Consider the following 19,341-nt stretch of genomic DNA (forward strand, 5'->3'; position numbering starts at 1 on the left):
TGGGATTATCTTGAGTATAGCACCGTATCCATGCTCAGTGGCCCCAGAAATCCGTGAGTAACGTATTTCACTTAATTACTATTAAATTGCCACAAAACTCCAGAAGATGACGTTGATACTATTCACCCTGGGCACTAGGTACCTCAAGGAGCGTTGATGTTACAACTGGACTTATTTCCATAAATATTTATGGAGTTCTTATTTATTGTCTCTTTCGCTGCACTTTATATAGGTTATGATCGCATTCGACGCGCATATTAACTCATTATAAGCTTAAAATCGCTTAAAAGTTGGATTATTTTTAACGAAAGAAATAAGGTTATTCTTACTAAGCAAGCCAACGCCTAAGCTAATTCTTCTACCAGGGTTTAGGTTAGCGTGGTATAAAGTTTTTTTCTCTGGGTGTCGTAGTAATTTATAAAGTTATATTATCATCATATGATTTCAGTTATTTTTATTGAGACTATATTACGTTAATCGTAAAACTAGCATAATTATGTCAATATAATCCACAAATAAATTTATGTCTTAAAAGCCTACATATGGTTGTCTATGATGAGCATTCGGCATAAACCTGCGCGTTTCATGTGCGTTTCCGGTATGCTGATCGTTGGTATTTGTATTCATTAAACCATCCATTTGAATGTTAGGCAGAGATATCGGAAACGGAAACATAGGAAAGGGAAATGTATGCTGAATGATTATCGGCATAGGGATGAGTTTCGGTACTACTACGGGAATCGGATGAGGAATCGGTACCATCTCGGGCTGCTTCTCGTCGTTGTCGTCGCTCTCCTCTTCGTCGTCGTCGTCTTTCAATTTGGATTTAGGTTTGAATTTCAATGGCTGCTTGCGAATCTTTTCAGTCGCTTTGTTGGATTTTTCTTCACCTTCAACAATCACATGACTTGATATTAATTACCATAAAATATTGATGTAAAATCAGTCGATTTAGAACGTACTATCGATTTCTAGTTCCAATTCTTCGTACTTGCTTTCAACGCCATAATTAGACTCCAAATTCTGCGTCCATTCATTGTCGTATTTAGACGAATCGATTTCATTCATTTTAGCGACATCACCATCATTGAAGGGGTTTACATTTTCTTGCAGAGGAGACTCCAGACCTCGAAGACTCCGCATTTTGTAGACTTGCTCGAGAAACCGATCTATCCGTTCAAGCCGAGGATCGATTTTTAAACAGTTCGCCAATTCCAAAGAGATCAAAATTTTCAAACACAGCTGTAACGGATGTCTTGATTATTTCTACAGTTCACAAAGGAAATGACAACAATAATTCAAATAAATCAGTTACCGCCACCAAATGCTTCATTATTCAGCACGCAAAGTGATTAAAACCGATGGTTATCGAGTCACTAATTGACTTTACCTTTCTGCACGACTAATCGCTCTCATAGCCGCGTTTTTATGATTCACTCCGAATCAGAATAAGGTACCACGATGTGTTTTTGATACCGATTCGCGATTGAAACCGCTTTCTCATCGCCGTGAAAAAAAAAAGCGTCGCACACTGCGGTTCAACAATTCGAGAAACGACATAACGGTATTTCCAAGTTCGAATAGCTCTGCACAACTAAATATACGATTACGATTCCAAAACATTTCGCGCTATTAAGCACTTTTAGCGCTCCTTTTTTGCTCGCCTACTCGCATTGAGACTTTTAAATCTCGGGCGGTGTACGTCAGAATCGTAGAGCCAGTAGACACAGAAAAAAAAAGTCGGTACTTTCGCGCCGGAGCGAATTCTCTCTCGCGGGCTATAAGTATAATAGCGCCGCGACGAAGATAATCATCGGGAAGTTTTCCACCGAGGCGTTACACGCGCGCACACATACACATATATACATATAAACGAGCGTGAAATTGGATCACCGTTCGCCGGTTGATTCTCACGTTGCGCATGGTTTTTTGTGGGTGTAGAAATTTCGTCGAGAGAGGCGCGAAGTTCTCTTTCAAACTTGGAAATGCACCGCAGAGTCTTGTGTGCCAGTCGAGAAGCTTCTTTTTCACATAATGAAAGAGCTAAGATTACAAGCGTAGCGTAATGGCTTTATTGCCGATTGTTCGTTTTCTCATGAATAAAGTTAAGACGAGAGTCGACCTATTTTCGGAAAATTAGTACAGAAAACTCGCTTTCGGATTACCACAATCACCCGTCGTAATTCTAATTTAAAACAAATAAAAAAAGTTTACGGCGCACGAAATTGGAACGATTCGCATCTTTTGGATATCTCGTTGATTATTTGCGTTTTGTAAACCCATTGCACAAGCAAAAGCTTACGAAACAAACCAAAAAACTACCTTTTAATAAACAATTAATTCTATTCCCCGGTACTTTTACGCTCTGAGAAAACACGTATTCATAACTCCATCTCTTGTAGCAGTTCTGCACCAAGATCGACTTCAGTCAGAAATCTGCTCGACTCATTGTTAATTGTATCATCCGGTAACTGCACGTTCACTACTACATTTGCAGACAATGCCCGTCTAACTACATATGCACGCTTTTATACAATCCTACTTGCTAAGTCAGGTGCTCTCGTAAACGCGCAATAGGGGGAGGTTCCCCTCGCGTCCGAATGTCTATCACTCTGTCTGAGACAAAAAGAAGAATCCATACGTCGAGTATACAAAGTTTACAATGTCGATAACGGTGACGCGCGGGGGCGTCGTACTGTAGCAACAGGTGGTGGTGCCATTCGATGTCCCAAGTGATGAGCCCTCCAGCGGTGCCGGTGGCAAATGCCGCCGCGGCTGCTGCTTCTCCCGGAATAGAGACCATGATCGCCGTTGCTTTAGGTGCTCTGGCTGCTATATTTGTCGGAGCTCTACTACTACTTCTCGTTATTTGAGGAGGCATCGATGGTACTATGTAATTATCTCGCTGCAGTTTACGTCCTACGTCGCGTGTTTCTAATGTTGCTCCATTTTGCAGAATCAAAAAAACTCGCCGGAGATGAGTTCCGATCTGTTGGAAGGAGACAACGGGTTTAGTCTCGGTCTTGATACTAGCACCTGGAAGAGCAGCGAGTGGCTTGCTGGAGCTGAGAGGTTCTTTAAAATTTTCTCCTGCGTTGAGATAGATGCAATCTATGAAGCTACGATGATATGACGAAAAGTGTATGATTTTCTATGCAGGTGGGTGGACGGCGCGACGAGCAACACTGTACCTCTGGAAATAGTCGATGTAAGCAAAAATTAATAACGTATACAACTTTTTGTTCAATGACAAAGATATGTAAAATATTTATTACACAGTTACAAACAATTCTCATGTATCGTGATCACTGCGCGCGCGACTACTTTCAACAATAACAACTCGTCACAAGAGTATACAATCGTTAATTTTCCTCGCTGCAGGTCGCGAGGCGCATACCGCCGCGAGTCGACGACGTGGTTCGCAGTATGTACCCGCCACTGGACGCAAGGCTCGGCAAGAGTCGCGGCCCTCGTTCTAGCTGTCACTCACCTGGCTCTGGTCACAAAGCACAGAGTGCCCAAGAGCCAAGCTCGCAAGCTCACCTTCATCGATCAGACCCTCAACGACATAGACTCGCATCTGCTGATACTGAGAAACGCGGCCCTGGTCCAGGAGGCAGCCTGTTCCATTCCGGCTTCCACTCCGGTGTGAAAGTTAGATTCTAAGATATTTTTCAGTAATCTCTAAGCAGTATTTTATATAAGCAGTTATTTGTTATTGTTAAAATTATATATGCAGATTTAATATTTTCGAGATAGAGAGGCGTACGGCGTGTTACACTTTCATAGTATTTTACCGAACGACGGAAGTATTTTTACGCAATATTCGCATTGAATTTGACAAAGAAAATATTTGCGGATGTGTAAATAGATTTTTCAAGTATTATATTCTACAATGTGGAGTTAGTCATTTTTTTTGTGATTAAAGGTATTTAATTTTATGAGATTCTTCAGAATCTCAAGGTGTCGCTTCACACCATCAAAATTAATCTATTTTTTCGACACCAAAAATCGTATGTATTATACCAGTAATACACTTGACACATGATTTTTATTATAAAGTTCGTGCAGTTATATTTTATGACAAAGTTCAATTATATAAAATTTTCAAATAAAAATGTAACTATTTTAATTATTGCAATCAACTTTTTTTCACTTTATTTTTCACATCCATGTACTGGATCGAACCAATTTTATCACGTTTCTAAATTAATTGTGAAAGTTACCGACATTCAGCAATCACTCAGTATAGATCGCACTTAATTATTTATATTAGTTTAATAAATTAGCTATTGTTGGAATCAGCTTGTCGCTACACAGCAGCGAAAGTTCATTAAATTTATCATTTTCATTTAGTTTTCTCATTTAAAATCTCGAGGCAATCCTTCAGGTGTGTGGAAAGGTTACATTGTTTGTCGCAAGAATTCGAAAATCGTCGATTGAACTATTTCTGTCGGCCCATGTCCTTTGCGCGCTTTTGATTATCTTTGAGAACCTTAGTCTTCAGATGCTCCTTGTAGTCGAGAATATTGCCCTGCCATTTGGTGACAGTTCCATTCTCACACACCCAAATTTCTTCAGCCACCTAAGATAGTACGCGTTGGATTAATAATTTGAATAAATTTTTATAAAATCGATTCTTTCATGATTTAGTTTCATTTACCTGGTTTATCAGTCTGAAATCGTGAGAAACTAGCACCATTCCACCATCAAATTCATTGATTGCGTCTGCTAAGGCGTCAATGGTTTCCATATCCAAGTGATTCGTAGGTTCGTCCATCAACAGCAGATGAGGAACTTGCCAGGCCAGCCATGCAAACACAACGCGACATCTTTGTCCGTCGGACAATTGACGGATAGGGCAGACCTAGAAAATCAATTTGTGGTGTTATTGAAACAGCATGTTTAAAAGATCGTCACATAATCAGTAAATAAATGTATGTACCTGCTGTCTTCCCGTTAATCCGTATCGGCCAATGATTTTACGCATCTCTTCGCGTTCCTTGACATCCGGGAAAGCTTTCATCATATAATCTAGTGGAGACATATCTAAATCAAGAAGTTCGTGCAAATGCTGATGATACCTTCCAATTCGAAGATGGCTATTTTTTCTAATCATACCGCTTGATGGCACCAACTACAATCACAATTCCCAAATTTTAAAATAATCACAGGTCCCTTTTTAACTGTTAACGAATTTTATAAGAAAATAATTATTAATACTTACGTCACCATACAGAAGCTTCAATAGAGTACTCTTACCAGCTCCATTAGGACCTACAAGAGCCAGCCTAGTATCTAAATCGATACCGAATTCTAGATTTTTGTAAATCCAAGGACCATCGTCACTGTACCGGAAACTAACGTTCTGGACCATAATGACGGGCGGCGGAATCGTTCCACATGATGGGAAATAGAAGTTCAAAATTTTGTCACTCGTAACCTTTTCTGTGAGTCCTTGAGCAACCATTTTTGCCAAAGTCTTTTCCTTAGATTGAGCTTGACGAGCCAACTTGGCGGAACCGTGACCAAATCGAGCAATGTAATTCTTCATGTGGGCGATTTGATCCTGTTCCCAGTTGTACTGCTTAGCCTGGTTCTCCAACAGTTCCATCCTGCAAACGAACAATGACGTTTGAATTGGCACAAGACCAAGCGAGTACAGCGCTATAAATGCAATTCGGCTTACCTCGTCTTGACGAACGCCTCGTAATTTCCAGTATAATACTTTAGTTGCTTTTTGTGAAGATGAATGATATTTGTGCAGATACCATTGAGGAAATCTTGCGAATGGGATATGATAACTAAAATTCGTTTATACGTCTTCAACTCTTCTTCCAACCATACACAGGCATCAAGATCAAGATGATTTGTGGGTTCATCGAGTAGAAGTAAATGCGGTTTCACGTACAGAGCTCTAGACAAAGAAAAGACATACTTTATACTAGTTATTCATTGACCTCACACCTACGCAGAATACTAAGTAGATAGCGACGTACCTAGCAAGAGCGATACGCATTCTCCAACCTCCTGAGAAATCTCTAGTGGGTGTCTGCTGCATTTTGGAAGTGAATCCAAGACCGTGCAGTATACCAGCGGCGCGCGCTTCCGCTGTATCAGCGCTCATGTCGTCTAATCTTTCGTAAACGTCCATGAGTTGCTCCTGAAAATGTTAAATGCACTTTGAATAAATCAGTCGCGATAACGAAATCATTGATTATTCGACAACTATCTTACCTGAGCGTCCTCTTCGGGACAGTCGACAAGTTCCTCGGCGAGTTTCTCGAGTCTGACTCGCTCCTCGTCGACCTCCATGACGCACTGCAGGGCAGTTTTGTTGCTGGCGGGCATCTCCCTGGTCAGGTGGAAGATGTCGATGGCATCGGGGATGGGTACTTCGCGGTTGCCAAGAACCGAGAGCAGAGTTGACTTGCCGGAGCCGTTGAGACCGAGCAGACCGTAGCGCCGGCCACAATTAAGCTCGAGCATCGTGTCCTGCATGAGCTCGCAGCCATGGAAGGTGACCGAGAAGTTGGAGATCTTGATGTCACGACTACGCGGGTGGGAGGCCAGCGAACCCGTGCAGGCGCGAGCCTCCGCGTTCAGCCTGGCGTCAGCCTCGAGTTTCGCACACAGCGCTTCTGTTGAAAGCAAGAACGATTTTTCGTTATTATTTATAAAGTCTATTAGAAATTGTATCTATGATTGATCGCGAGAAAGAGAGAGCGGAGAAAGTCTCTTTTAATGGAAACCGGTAATATTTCCTTTCTCTTTGTTTACTCGGAAACATTATTTTAAAGCTGTTAAATTTGTGACTGTAATTGGCATTTCTCATCATCCATGTCTATGACACCAAATATTTTAGTTGATCGTAGCATGGATCTGGTCTGAATAATGGGGACATCAGAGAGAGAGAGAGAGAGCAAAAAAGGGAGCAATAAAAACTGTAGTGCTGGGTAGATTATATTGATCTCTCTTTCACTTTAACTGTAAATTTCACAGAAGCAGCTTTCCTTCAGGCTCTACTAATCTCACAAGACAGCTTGCATGTCATTGCATCGATGGAAAAATTATTAAAAATGCTAATCTAATCTCATCAAGTTTTTCATCGCTCAATTTTATAAAACCAAAAAAAAGTTGAACGAACGATGATTTTAAGCCTGGAAATTTACTTTCCACTAGCTGTCAATGATGACAAAGCCATTGTCACGATTGGCAAGCCGCACGAAGTAAAACGTTCTGGAGCTCAATGCCGCGACGCCACGATGACGCACACTTGGTGAGCGTCCGCAGCAGTAAGGAAAAACGTCGACAAACGAGCGATTCTCCAAAGATCCGGAAAAAAGAAAAAGGAGAACCGCCGACGAAAAAAGAACCAGTCGAGCCTCCAGCGCACCATAAAGAAGCCCGATCCGCACCTCATCGAGAGTGCGTGTATTTATAACCTCTCCCCTTATATTGGCATGTCTCGCTCTGAAAGAAACCAAGAAAAAAGAACAACAGTATCAGCTGATAAAACCTCACCCTCTTCACTGAGCGCGACGGTTCCATTGGTTCCGTTCTGTCTTCTATCCTGTCCGGGTGTAGGGCTGTCCTCCTTGATGGAGCCGTCCTCCTCGTTGCGCTGTCCGGTCTGCGTGGGCTTCTTACCGGATTGCCTTGCCTTCGCAGCCTCCTTCTTCTTCTGCTGCTGCTTCTTCTTGGCGTCGGACGGCATGTTACGCTACTATGCTACCACTACGAGCTTAATCTCCGGATGGATACCTGTCTACAAGAAGTCCCAAGATTAGTTCGCGCAGCTTTTCCCAATTTTGGAGCGCGCGGTGTCTCGCATGCGTTACGTAAGGAAAGAACGCGCTGTTTTTAGGTTAGGTTCGCACTAGCTGCTGTCCGTCCGTACCGCGTCGTCGCTTCTTAATTTCGCGCAGACGGTGGGACTCCGACACGCGAAGATTCTAGGAGCAGATGTCGAAGGTTCGGCACTGTCGCGAGTCTCGGAAAATTCTTCCGTCGGGAGATCGCGTTTCCTGGAGTGCGTGTCCAGCGGGGAACAACGTCGACGAACGTCGACTGTCAAAAGGAAGGTTGCGCGCACGGCCAGTGCACGTGTTCGATTACTCCCGCATCAGATGATCGTCGCGTGTGTGTCAACTATGTATGCGCGAGAGTTATATATAGCAGGATAAACTGCACTTACCCGTCCTCGTATTTCAAGCGTCGGCGTCGACGTCTGGGTGAAAAGGCTGCTGGCCTGGTCTGCGGCGATGCGAGTCTCGTGCTGATGCTGCAGCACGCGTCCAGTCGTCCACGCGCGCGCTCGTGTCTTGTGGACTGAGCGCAGCGAAAGAGAGAGAGAGAGAGAGAGTGAGCGCGAGTGTTGGCGGGGAAAGAGGGGCAGATTGCGGAGCTACAGCGTCACTTTCCGTCGTCGGCCGCCCGCCAAAGTCCTTGATATTCAAGTTCCAAGTAATGAGTAGCTGAGTATAGAAATATGCGCGAGCTTATTGGAAGCCGATTCTATTGCCATCTGCTGACTGAATATTTGATTTTTAATTTGGCGCATTACACGCTACATGTATTTCTATTTGATTAATTGTTATCCATTCGTTTTTAAGTTTTATCGATCTCACACTTTAGTTGATTACTAGGTTTTAACTTTGTGGCTTTGACATCGATCTAAAGTATGCACGATATACAGGACGGATTAGAATTTGCACGAGGCTCGAATAAATTATTAAATTGGCCTTTTTTGCAATAAAAAGCCCGCTTATAGCTTGATGCGAAATCACAAGTGTCGCCCTCTTTTCTATAGTCCTGTTCAAATTTCAAAGATCACGCGAAACCGATCGATATATCAGGTATATCGACATTTTTTTCACATGAAAAAGCTTTGGCTGAAGTTGTAGGATTTTTATGTCTAACAATACAATTTATTCTAGTAAAAAAAATTAAAATTGAAATTTTTTTAAAAATTGCGCACACATCATAGTATACTAACAATCGGTACAGCAGGACTCGTCGCATTGTCCGACCTCCACTCTCCCGGTAATATAGTAAGGTGAATAAATTTCGGCTATCGCGCTGGTTGGCTTGGCACACGTCAGCGATCGCCTGACGTGCTTTCGCGGGTTGGTGTACTTATCCGTGTGCGTGTTTACTGGTGAGTGTGCACGACCAGTATACAGTCAGTACAGCCGTATCGTACCTAACCCTGCAGAAGAGAGAGAGAGAGAGAGCGAGAGAGAGAGAGAGAGAGAGAGAGAGAGAGAGAGAAGGAGGAGGTACATACATACAAGTACGCGAAAGAGGAGAGAGAGAAAAAACGATCGCCTGCTGGATGCTGAATCAGTCTGTCAAAATACGTCCCTCCGCGAGTCAGACAAAGACGGGGATAGAGGAGGATATCAACTATATACTGGTTTTTCCCTTCCGCCTGCGGGCCCTCGCTTTTAATTTATACAACATTTTCTCGCCGTCGTCGATCGTTCAAGGCCCGAGACGAGAGTAGGAAAATAAGTATATACACACGCCCGTCGTAAACTGATACTAGGTACTTCTTTGTAACATCGGATGTCCGCAGAATTCGTCTGCGCCTCCGGTGCTGCTGCTGCTGATCTTCGCTGTGGTCGAACGTAACCTCGCGATACTATAGATCGAGAGAGAGAGAGAGTGACGTGGTGCTGCTGCTCTCGCCGAGGGCTACTTACTTACTCTATATACATATCATCCGTGATCATCAGCAGCTTTTCCGCGTTGTGTTTTCTCTCTATCCGCTCGCTCGCGACACCGAACAATCGCGCCATTGCGACGAGGAAAAGCTTCATTGTCGATCCAATTTTTGCAGCGTTCTGGAGTGAGAGAGAGAGAGAGAGAGCAGCGCATATACACACAACTACCTGTGCATATATTATCGATTTCACGTAGTTCATCGTCGTGTTTGGGATTAATCACCTGAGTCGATTAAGCTTCGAGGAGCGGTTCGACTTTTCTTCCCGTTTTCCGAGGGTTTTCATCGGAGACTTTGAGACTGGTTTGTTGTCTCTGCAGGTGTCCTGGAGACTTGGGGCAGTTGGCAGAATAACAAAGGTCACTCGCTGAGAAGATGAACAGAAAGACAAGCACAGCTACTGCCAGATTAAAACAAGACTACTTGAGACTCAAAAAAGATCCTGTACCTTATGTACAGGCAGAACCTGTTCCTTCCAATATATTAGAATGGTGAGTAGGCTTAATCTCTGTTGTGTAACGATAGAATTTCCACTTATTCGTACTTGAATGATAATTTCCAGGCACTACGTTATTAAAGGGCCAGAAAATACTCCGTACGAAGGTGGATTTTACCATGGCAAATTAGTTTTTCCAGGAGAGTTTCCTTTCCAGCCACCTAGCATCTACATGACGACGCCGAATGGTAGATTCAAAGTTAACACTAAATTATGTCTTTCCATATCGGATTTCCATCCTGATACATGGAACCCAGCGTGGAGCGTATCGACTATTCTCATTGGCTTGCTAAGTTTTATGGTAATGAATAACAATGTTTGAGTTTCATAAGTTTTGCGCATATCTGAACTTCTGTGAGCATTTAACCCTTATCAGTTAGATAATGGTTAAAGGCCAAAAATAAGATAATTGAGATTACTTCTACTTATCTTCTAAAATTGCATTACGCATATATCTACCTACATTATGTCACAGAGATTGTGATACATTCATAAAAACAGTTTTATTTATTGTAGATATTAAGAAAAAATTATATTCTAATTTACAGATTGAGTCCAGCTCGGCATTAGGAGCAATCAACACCCCTGATTTTGAGAAAAAGCTTTTGGCGGCACAAAGCCTAGAATACAATTTAAGAGACAAATTATTTTGTGAATTATTTCCGGACACCGTTATAGTAAGTATCTAAATTTTCTCAAACCACTGTTTCAATGTCACCATTCATTAACCATTTGTCACTAACTTTTATTTAAAGTCACTTTAAATTTAATTTTAAAGATAATTCAAATGATATTCGAGTGCATTAATCAATATTTGAAAGATAATTTGTCCTTGGTCTAAATTTACTCAAATTTTGCAAAGTTGGATATTTTTAGTCCGTTATTATTACAACGAAACGTTTGCGTAAAGAACGCAAAAATGTTCTTGACTTGAAGCATTCGAAACTCTTTTAACTTGCATTTTCAGACCATCAAAAAAGAACTGGAGCGCAGAAAAGAACTGCATGAAAAACAAGCAAGGCATCGCTCGACGACGAACGAGGGTTCATCACTGATTCGCGGCGAACAACCAGTGGATCAGAGTCCATTGCACAGTGCATTGGCGAACTTTGCCATGTTTATCGGCCTGGCCGTCTTCGCATTCGCTGTCAAGTACGTCCTCAGGAATATCGCCACTCAGGAATACATTCAACAGTAGACAAGGCGAACACGTGACGGCGCTATGCGCTTTGTTGAATGCTGTTATAAAAAAAAAAGAAGATAAGTAAATAACAAAGAAAGCCAGAAAGCCATCGTCGACCGAAAATTTTCGATGACGCTGAAAACGGTTTTGACTTCAATTCTCTTACTAGCGCGTAACGAAATAAATTAAGCAAAACGTTACCTTAGATTTTGATATTCGAGTATAGCACAGGGTACGAATTGATCAAACGGAAACACGCCGAGCCTCTCAGTTCCTACTCTGGTATATCACCAGACTATGAAGAGAAAATAACAGGAAAACGTTTCTTCCCCCCAATTTTCCGTGGGTATGCTTTATTGCGTTCATACTACTTTGGTTCTCTCGACGTTTATATTTATACAATGAAAAATAAAACACTTTGGTGCTTCTCTTCTCACGCGCGCTCTCCTATTATATTCGAAAGGTAAAATTTAAAATTAAGATCTACGGCTTCTTTAGCGCACATTGTTTAAGCTCGTCAAGTGTTTTGTCAAATACGAACGTATGCTCTCGTTCCACCAATCGTGCCAATAAGGAGAAATTTAGTTGAGAGTTTCAGTGGTATAGGCTGACGTTATATCCAAAAAAGCACCGAATTTTGTAAATATTGTAGCTGATAGATCTTTTCATCCGAAGCGCTTTTATTGCTGTTCTTTTTTTCTTTTTCTATTCAGTCTTTATATAGAGAAGAAAGATATAATGTACAAATAACTTTTCGTTTAACGTACACCAAATATATTTAAAAGCTTCTTCCTGTTGACTTTGTTATTTTCGTGTTCAAATGCAGTTCTGCGTTCTCCAAACCGAGAAAAGTGCAAACGTTGAAAATTGAACAATGGAATAATTTCTTATACTTTTTACTACTATCTTAAAATTATTTTTTAAAGCAAATTTCAAAGAAACTGCTATGGTTCGCGTCAAGGTATATAATGTTCAACGAAAGAAAAAAAAAGAAAATTTCCAATTCACACACAGTGAGACGTACTATATATTACAGGAGCGAAGTTTAAGGATTTCCGATTCTTTTGTCAATATAATATAAAGTGATAGGAAATGCGTTGAATCAGTCATCGATTAATCTGCAGATGTACCAATGATGATGATATTGTTTTTAGTTCTGCAGTTATAAGAAAGAAAATGTACATAATAGAAATTGCGTTATAAGTTACTGCTGTAAACTTGCGAATACATTTGTTTGCTTAGAAAAAAAGTGAATGAGCTGCCTTGTACTCTTCCTTTTATTTGCACGGACCACTCCATCACTGATTCCAAACGAACCTTTCTACGATTTCGTTTAAATATCCAAAGCAAATTTCTTTATTATATAAATTCGACTATTAGTATGACTACAAGGTATACATTAAGAAAGATAGTTTATCCTCGCACGTCAAAAAGCTAAATCCACGAGCACTGTACAGTATCATCGAAAAAAAACGCGTCGTTAGGCGCCTATAGCGCGGGCTCGATTGAAAAGAAATAATTGGCCTTGCAGATGTGCGCGACCCAGTTGTAGCTGAATTGTTTAGAGTAAAGAGCGGCTCGCGTTTATTCTCGAGCTCCGAGCTTACAGAGTCGGATATAAAGCTATACGAGAGCATCGCTGCAGCGCAGTTCGGCTCCCTGAAGCGCGATAAACGCGCGAATCTGAATGACGCGTTGTCTGCGCTCGCTCGCGAGGAAGGATATAACTGTGTACGTTTGCGTATATAGGTGTATACACTCGCTGCGCAGTTTTTCTGTCTAATGCGCGAAAAAGACGATTGGTATGGTTTGAGAGAAAAAAAAAAAAATTAAACTATTGATACTTTGATCTCGAAAACTCCGGAAAGCATCTCTACAATTTCCCGCAGAAGAAGCAAACAACAATTTATCCGACCGCGGAATAACACGGAAGTGTATAGTATATACGAGCGTGTGTGTAGCCGGTTACGTTCTCGGATTCGTTTACTTTTTTCCGACGGCTCACTTTCACATTTCTGGTATACCGAGCGTACAGCCGCGCGGCTTAAGGAAACACATTAGTGCGATGTATTAAACTTCGGACTCTACGAGTTTTGTATTGATGAGTGTTTTCCGAATTTTCGAGAAAGTTGCTTTTTAAATCGATATTGATGATTTATCGCATATACGTGTTAAATTTTTCGTTTTTTTTTTTTTTTTGTTTATTAATTCATTGGCACATTCGATAATTTCCAAAACGAGTACCAAACCCAACGAACAATCTTGAAAAGTATATTACACGCATCTCCGTATACACAAAATGCTCTAATTGCCTATAAACGAAGCCCAGTACTAAAACGACATCCCGTCATCCCCACGTGCGATACATCCAATTAAACAGAGTAGAAAAGGCCCAGACTCGCACCACTGGCCGGCCTCCTCGTTTTTTTCTTCTACAAAAGCGCCGCCGGCAAACACGCCCCCTTCCCCCCCCCCCACACACACACACACACGAAATCATCATCATCCCCTATACGCGTAGAGGCGCCAGCCCCGAATATCGCGCGCTGCCAAACAAGATCCACGTGCTCTCGTTTACATGGGGGGGTTACACACACACACACACACACACCGATAGACTTTACGGCGGGCAACATACCACGCCTCCCTCGTCACTCGCTGCGAACGTCTATATACATATTTTTAGGCTTTATATTATCGTGGCAATTAAAACGAGAGCCGCGACGCCGACTTGTATATATATATATATATATATATATATATATATATATATATTATAGTGTCGCATATAGACGCGCAAGGCTTGACCGACTGCTGTTTAGCCGCTTAGCTCTCGAGTTGGGTTTATATGGATTTTTGGATTGTGTGCAGAAGGCCGAGATGGATGCGCGTAAGCTGTTAGACGAGTTTTATGATGGTGGAATTTTACGGAGCAAAAGCTTTCAGTCCGAAGGATGTGTGTGTGTGCTTTTGAGCTTGTTGGATTTCGATTGGGAGGATTTGAAAACGCTTTGTGCGGGATGTGGTTTTATAATTTGAGAATAAACGCGCTATTTAATAAAAATAATTTCAATCCTCAAAGCTGCAACAAATGAAGTTCGGCAAAAAGCATAAACTTCCTTTGCCTTTCTATTAAAAATAATCAGAAGCCCAAAGCGATAAAAAATCGAGCGTAAACATATAAATAATCCTCCCGCGTGTAACAGGACTCCTCGCTACCGGTCTACACTACTCGGTCCTATACAAACCCTCCTCATTAGCCTTTATTTTTTCCCTCTCTCTCCATTCCACAGGCCAGTGCTAATGAATTCCGGCGTTCCAGCGAAAATCGAAGAGCGACTTTGCGAGACAGGAAACCGGCGTATAAAGCGATTCCTGGAAAAGCTGACTCTTGGGCACACGACTGATGGACTACACACACACACACACACGCGCGAGATAAGGGACAGGGACGCGTGCGACGAAAGCGACGGGGGGCTGGCTTTCTCAATTTTTTTTTTTCTTCTTCTTTTCTTCGCATACGAGGGTGCGAGTACAGTAGGTGGACCCGACGTCGCTGTCGCTTCCGGTGAGCCCTCCATCGAGGACATCGGAGCCGCCGTGGAACGGACTTCCTGCGCGCGCGTGCTTAGGTATACCGAGAGAGATCATTTTTGTATTTATTACGGGACGCCTGACTTTTTCGGCGTATATATAAGCTTTGCTGAAAGTCTGACAGTGTTGAGTTTTGAGCTATATTGCGTGTATTTGAAAATTTTCACTTTTTTTACTATCACCGCACTCTTCCGAGTGTGCTGATTTCGTGCAATCGATTTTTTCATTAAATAGCCAAACGAATTAACAGTTCAGCAATGATTATTACTTTTCATCAGACTATTCCCATCAACCGAATTCGAACAAAGAATATATACAAGATCGCTTACTGTACAAACGTCGTGATCATTAGACAGAAAAAAAAAAAAAAAAAAAAAAAACAAGCCTCCGCGTCGCGTAGCTGCTCCGAACAATAAATTCAACCCGCACACCCGAGTGACATAACTCGCGACCGATATGCGCATATATAAGTGAAAAAGTTGTTAGACGGAAACAGATGTCGCGCCCGCGCGATGGCGTCGAATAGTCGAGAAAATAGAGAGACGAAGGAGGAAGAAGAAGAAACGCCTACCGTTCCTGCAACCCTTCACTTTTAATTAATGCGGCCCGCGTTATTATGTCGCGAGACGAATTGCTTACACGACCCATCTTTGTTATAACGAGATCTCCTTCTCTCTAAACAAAAAATAGATAAATATAACGCGCGCTGAAAAATTGTTCTCCGAAACAAAGACTCCCCGCCACATACGAATATATATATATATATATATATGTGTGTGTGTGTGTGTATATGTATATATGGTTATACCTTTGCGAGAGGAACTTGAAAGCGGCGGCGTCGCAAAGCGTCTGTCATTCGCGATCGCGGCTTTTACGATCGGCGGCGATTCACGAGGCAGTTTAATGATCGCGTTTGTCGATGAAAATCCGGAGCGCGGCGTTGCGCTTCGTAGATCACTCTTAGGCTTAAAATTCACCGAGAGAGTATAGAGGGCTATCGGCGTGAATTTTAAGAGCCTTCGGCGAATCCTCGTAAGCTGGGCTGCTTTTTCCACGATTTTCGACGAAAATACTGGGGTATATTCACCTCAGCGAGCTTTATTTCGAGATAAAAGATGAAAAATTTTTCAGAGTTCTCGAAGCGTCGCTCGAAATCGCCGATGACATCGTTATTCGGGCCAATGTGCAGCGGCGACGATTTTGCCTTTCGCGCGAGGCGCAGCAGTTCCTTGCAACAATATTTGCACTGGCGCCAAAGCTTTAAGCTCCTCCATTAGCCGTGCGCTGACTATACGGCTGCCGGCTCCCGAGAATATCTCATATATTATATTGGTTATTCGCGATTTCTAATTTCGGATATATCGATATATTATGAAATAAATATCGGTAAGTTTAGACTGCGCTTGTGTGTTGCCGGAGTTGAAGAGTGACGTTATTGAACTTTGACGTATTTATTTATAGAATACGACGAGCTGCTTATTTGAAAAGTTTAATTAAAGTTTTGCGATAATTAAGGATTCCGGGTACAGGTGAACAGCAATTTGACACAGGCCATGTATGATATTTAATTATTTTTATTATAACGAAGTAGTAGTAGTCTAGATGCGAAATATAAAAATACTGTACACTCTTAACCGCTATGAGGAATGAGAGTCGCTCTAATCTTAAACGCTACGAAATACAGTACAATTAAAAGAATAATTTATACGTAACAACATCGTCGTGGAAAAAGAAACAATTTGTACACATCGTTATAACGTCGATCGTCGCTTTCACAAGGCACTATATTTGCATATTTACATTAATCGTAGCGATCGCTAACGAACACACACGCACACACACACACACGTCTCTTTGGTTTATGAACTGCATGGCTATAACGTCGCGGTGAAACGCTTTCGTACAGCACGGGGGTGTATCAATAATATATAATATCATCGTAACCTAAACGATAAAATTAAACCTACGAATTTTTACAAAAATACGCATACCGATCAAAGCCGTCGCTCAAATCCTATCTGTCGCGGCGAAGCTTTTTGTTTTCCTTTAAACACTCGCGGAGTGCGAAGAAAAAAATGTTTTCTCGTCTCTCTCTAATGAATTCACGAGACACGCGTCCCGGCACTCGAGGAAACAATATAATCCCGAGTCCCTCTCGATTCGTCGGGACGTGTTTTCCCGAGAGGTGTGACGACAATATACCTGTGTGCGCAGATCTCTCGAGCTGGAGAGAGAGAGGCCACCGGTCGCCTCTGAGGCGTATTTACTGGTGTTTGGCCGTCGGAACAATGCCCCGGAGATTATTGTCGCGGGGAAATATCCGCAGCAGTGTAAGGGCCTTGCGTAGATTTATGACGGACTATGTCCGCACGCGTCACGTTCTTCAGATTTTCCGGCTACGAGGCCCTGCAATTTGGATTTTACCAGCTGTCGTAAAACACTCTCTCACTCACTCTCTCTCTCTCTCTCTCCATATAATTAATCCCGAAAAAGTTCCGAAAGCTGCAGTCGCGCAGAGGAAATAAAAAGGAGAAGCAGTTAACGAAGCGGAAGATCGATCGTCGCGAATATATTCCGGAGAGCGTCGGTTTATTTTAAACGTCAGCCAAAGCAAAGTTTGAGAAAAATCGAGCTTTTAATTACACGCGCGCTATTATAGGCTCGTCGTCCGAAGCTTTCTGCGAGCGAAAGCCAAACGAGAGCCCGAGGTTCCATGGTCCATTTGGAGTTAGTCGTTGAAGTTGAGATTACCCTCTATCCTCCAGACGCTGAAGGCTACGGAGAGCTTCTCGTGGCCCATGACGCTGCCTCCTTGCGAAGCTGCCGCGAAGTCACGGGCTGCTGCTCTCACTGCGTTTTGTGGATTCCTCTCGCCTGTAATCAGAAGAAGAGAAGGTTAGTCTCGGTTGCTTGATTTTCGATTTTCCTAATTGTCGTATGCTTTTTTTCCCTCATGACAATTTACCTATTCAAGTGCGAGCGGAAAGCTAATTCGTTAATGATACGCTGCGTCTTTGTACCGACGTCTGGAAAATAAAGAGATATGTGGAGAATTAACAAACGAGAGAGAGAGAGAGAGAGAAAAAAAGCATACTCAACACGCCGTTCGCGATTTTAAAGTTAGAGTACAGAAGCAAGTATAGGTAATTACCGTGATCGTCGGAGCCGTCGCTCTTGGCGTTGCAGTGGAGGACCTTCTCGAGAAAGTCGATGTACTTGGTGGCGAGCTTGAGCGTCTGGATCTTGCTGAGCTTGTCACTGGGTAGCGTGGGTATGCTCTTCCTGAGCTGAGTGAAAGCCTCGTTGAGGCTCTGAGTGCGCTGGCGCTCGCGAACGTTAGCCATGACCCTCTGGCTGTGAAGTTCCTCCTCGGTGGCGCCGCCTTTCCTGCGAAGCTTGTTGGACCTGGAGCAGCTGGACGTGCTGCTGGCGGAGCTCGAGTGGTTGTCGTCGGACTCGTTGTCCCGCTCGACGCTGATCTGGCGCTTCCTCTTCTTGCACCTCGAGGCGCTGCTGGACTCGCGCTTGACCGCCGGCGCCGACTTGTTCTCCTCGCGCGGCTGAAGCTGATCCGGCTGTTGCGGAGGCTGCAGCTGCTGCTGCTGCTGCTGGAGGGCCACCGCGGGCTTGTACTCCTCGGGTTCGAGCTTGTAAGGGTACTGAAGCTGCTGCTCGCCGGGGGAGTAAGCGTCGGCGGCGAGGTACATCAGCGGCGGCGGTTCCTGGTGATTCTGCTCCCGATAGCCGACGGGCGAGGACTGGCGGTTCTGCTCGTACCTGTCGATCGCTGCGATGGCGTCGTTGCTCGGCTGCTGGAAGAACTTCGGGAAGGTCTTGCTCTCGTCGAGGTTGTCGTAGACGACGTAAGGCGAGGGGTAGAGCTGATGCTGCTGGATAAGCGGATGGTGCTGCTGGTGGATGGCCGACTGGAATGCCGGGAGTCTCGAGCTCACCTGGAGCTCCGGCATCGGTGAGCTGAGGTCCATCAGGTGGTTGTTACTGGGCGAGAAGCGACTGTCGGCGTAGTGGTCGGGCGAATTGCTCGCCGAGCTGCCCGCGCTATTGGGGATGCCCGAGCTGTCGTTGAGCGAACTGTAAAACGCATAGCTTTCCTGCTGCGGCTGGCTCTGCATCTTCGAACCGTTCTAACCTCGCGAGAAGTGTAAACAATGCGACACGCTCGAGACTTGATCAACAAGTGAGCATCGCGCACACCGTGGTATAAGCTTCGAGGCACTGACGAGAGAGTATATATATCGCGAACCGTGAGTTAAGCGAGGAAGAGTCTCCGGCTGCTCGCTTCGGCGGTTGAAACTTGTCTGCGAGAAGCTTGGACCCACG

At 43.3% G+C, this 19,341-nt stretch overlaps 4 protein-coding genes and 1 pseudogene across 17 annotated transcripts; 2 read left to right on the plus strand and 3 right to left on the minus strand.

The window, feature by feature from the left end:
• Nucleotides 1-439: 439 nt before the first annotated feature.
• LOC100679256 lies at nt 440-1,737 on the minus strand. The gene is made up of 3 exons (XM_003423874.5): nt 1,316-1,737; nt 963-1,242; nt 440-890 (listed from the first exon to the last, which is right to left on the minus strand). Exons 1-3 carry the CDS (start codon nt 1,331-1,333, stop codon nt 529-531), a joined length of 660 nt encoding a protein of 219 aa, XP_003423922.1. The 5' UTR covers nt 1,334-1,737; the 3' UTR covers nt 440-528.
• Nucleotides 1,738-2,703: 966 nt separating this feature from the next.
• LOC100678139 lies at nt 2,704-3,841 on the plus strand (annotated as a pseudogene).
• On the minus strand, nt 3,237-8,451 carry LOC100122186 (ATP-binding cassette sub-family F member 2). 4 transcript variants are annotated; one of them, XM_016990153.3, is made up of 9 exons: nt 8,198-8,451; nt 7,525-7,768; nt 6,238-6,641; nt 6,000-6,163; nt 5,690-5,917; nt 5,228-5,615; nt 4,946-5,137; nt 4,664-4,867; nt 3,237-4,585 (listed from the first exon to the last, which is right to left on the minus strand). In XM_016990153.3, exons 2-9 carry the CDS (start codon nt 7,715-7,717, stop codon nt 4,445-4,447), a joined length of 1,914 nt encoding a protein of 637 aa, XP_016845642.1. In that variant the 5' UTR covers nt 7,718-7,768; nt 8,198-8,451; the 3' UTR covers nt 3,237-4,444. The 4 variants fall into 4 exon arrangements, with proteins under 4 accessions (XP_016845642.1, XP_016845643.1, XP_016845645.1 ...); XM_016990154.3 differs by having other exon boundaries at nt 3,243-4,585; nt 7,525-7,764; XM_016990156.3 differs by lacking the exon at nt 8,198-8,451 and adding an exon at nt 7,901-8,095 and having other exon boundaries at nt 3,243-4,585; nt 7,525-7,764.
• Nucleotides 8,452-9,062: 611 nt separating this feature from the next.
• LOC100122204 (ubiquitin-conjugating enzyme E2 J2) lies at nt 9,063-12,660 on the plus strand. Of its 10 annotated transcripts, none has more exons than XM_008217075.4 (5): nt 9,063-9,160; nt 10,048-10,218; nt 10,290-10,524; nt 10,772-10,900; nt 11,191-12,660. In XM_008217075.4, exons 2-5 carry the CDS (start codon nt 10,103-10,105, stop codon nt 11,419-11,421), a joined length of 711 nt encoding a protein of 236 aa, XP_008215297.2. In that variant the 5' UTR covers nt 9,063-9,160; nt 10,048-10,102; the 3' UTR covers nt 11,422-12,660. The 10 variants fall into 10 exon arrangements, with proteins under 10 accessions (XP_008215297.2, XP_032451891.1, XP_032451890.1 ...); XM_032596000.1 differs by having other exon boundaries at nt 9,077-9,160; nt 9,845-10,218; XM_032595999.1 differs by having other exon boundaries at nt 9,097-9,281; nt 9,845-10,218.
• A 3,898-nt stretch (nt 12,661-16,558) lies between these two features.
• Nucleotides 16,559-19,341, minus strand: LOC100122216 (protein twist). Of its 2 annotated transcripts, XM_008217085.4 has the most exons (3): nt 18,152-19,341; nt 17,966-18,026; nt 17,723-17,874 (listed from the first exon to the last, which is right to left on the minus strand). In XM_008217085.4, the coding sequence occupies exons 1-3, from the start codon at nt 19,131-19,133 to the stop codon at nt 17,832-17,834; spliced, it is 1,086 nt and encodes a 361-aa protein (XP_008215307.1). In that variant the 5' UTR covers nt 19,134-19,341; the 3' UTR covers nt 17,723-17,831. The 2 variants fall into 2 exon arrangements, with proteins under 2 accessions (XP_001605817.1, XP_008215307.1); XM_001605767.5 differs by lacking the exon at nt 17,966-18,026 and having other exon boundaries at nt 16,559-17,874; nt 18,152-19,334.

This window comes from Nasonia vitripennis, chromosome 1 (assembly GCF_009193385.2).
Source record: "Nasonia vitripennis strain AsymCx chromosome 1, Nvit_psr_1.1, whole genome shotgun sequence".
NCBI lineage: Eukaryota > Metazoa > Arthropoda > Insecta > Hymenoptera > Pteromalidae > Nasonia > Nasonia vitripennis.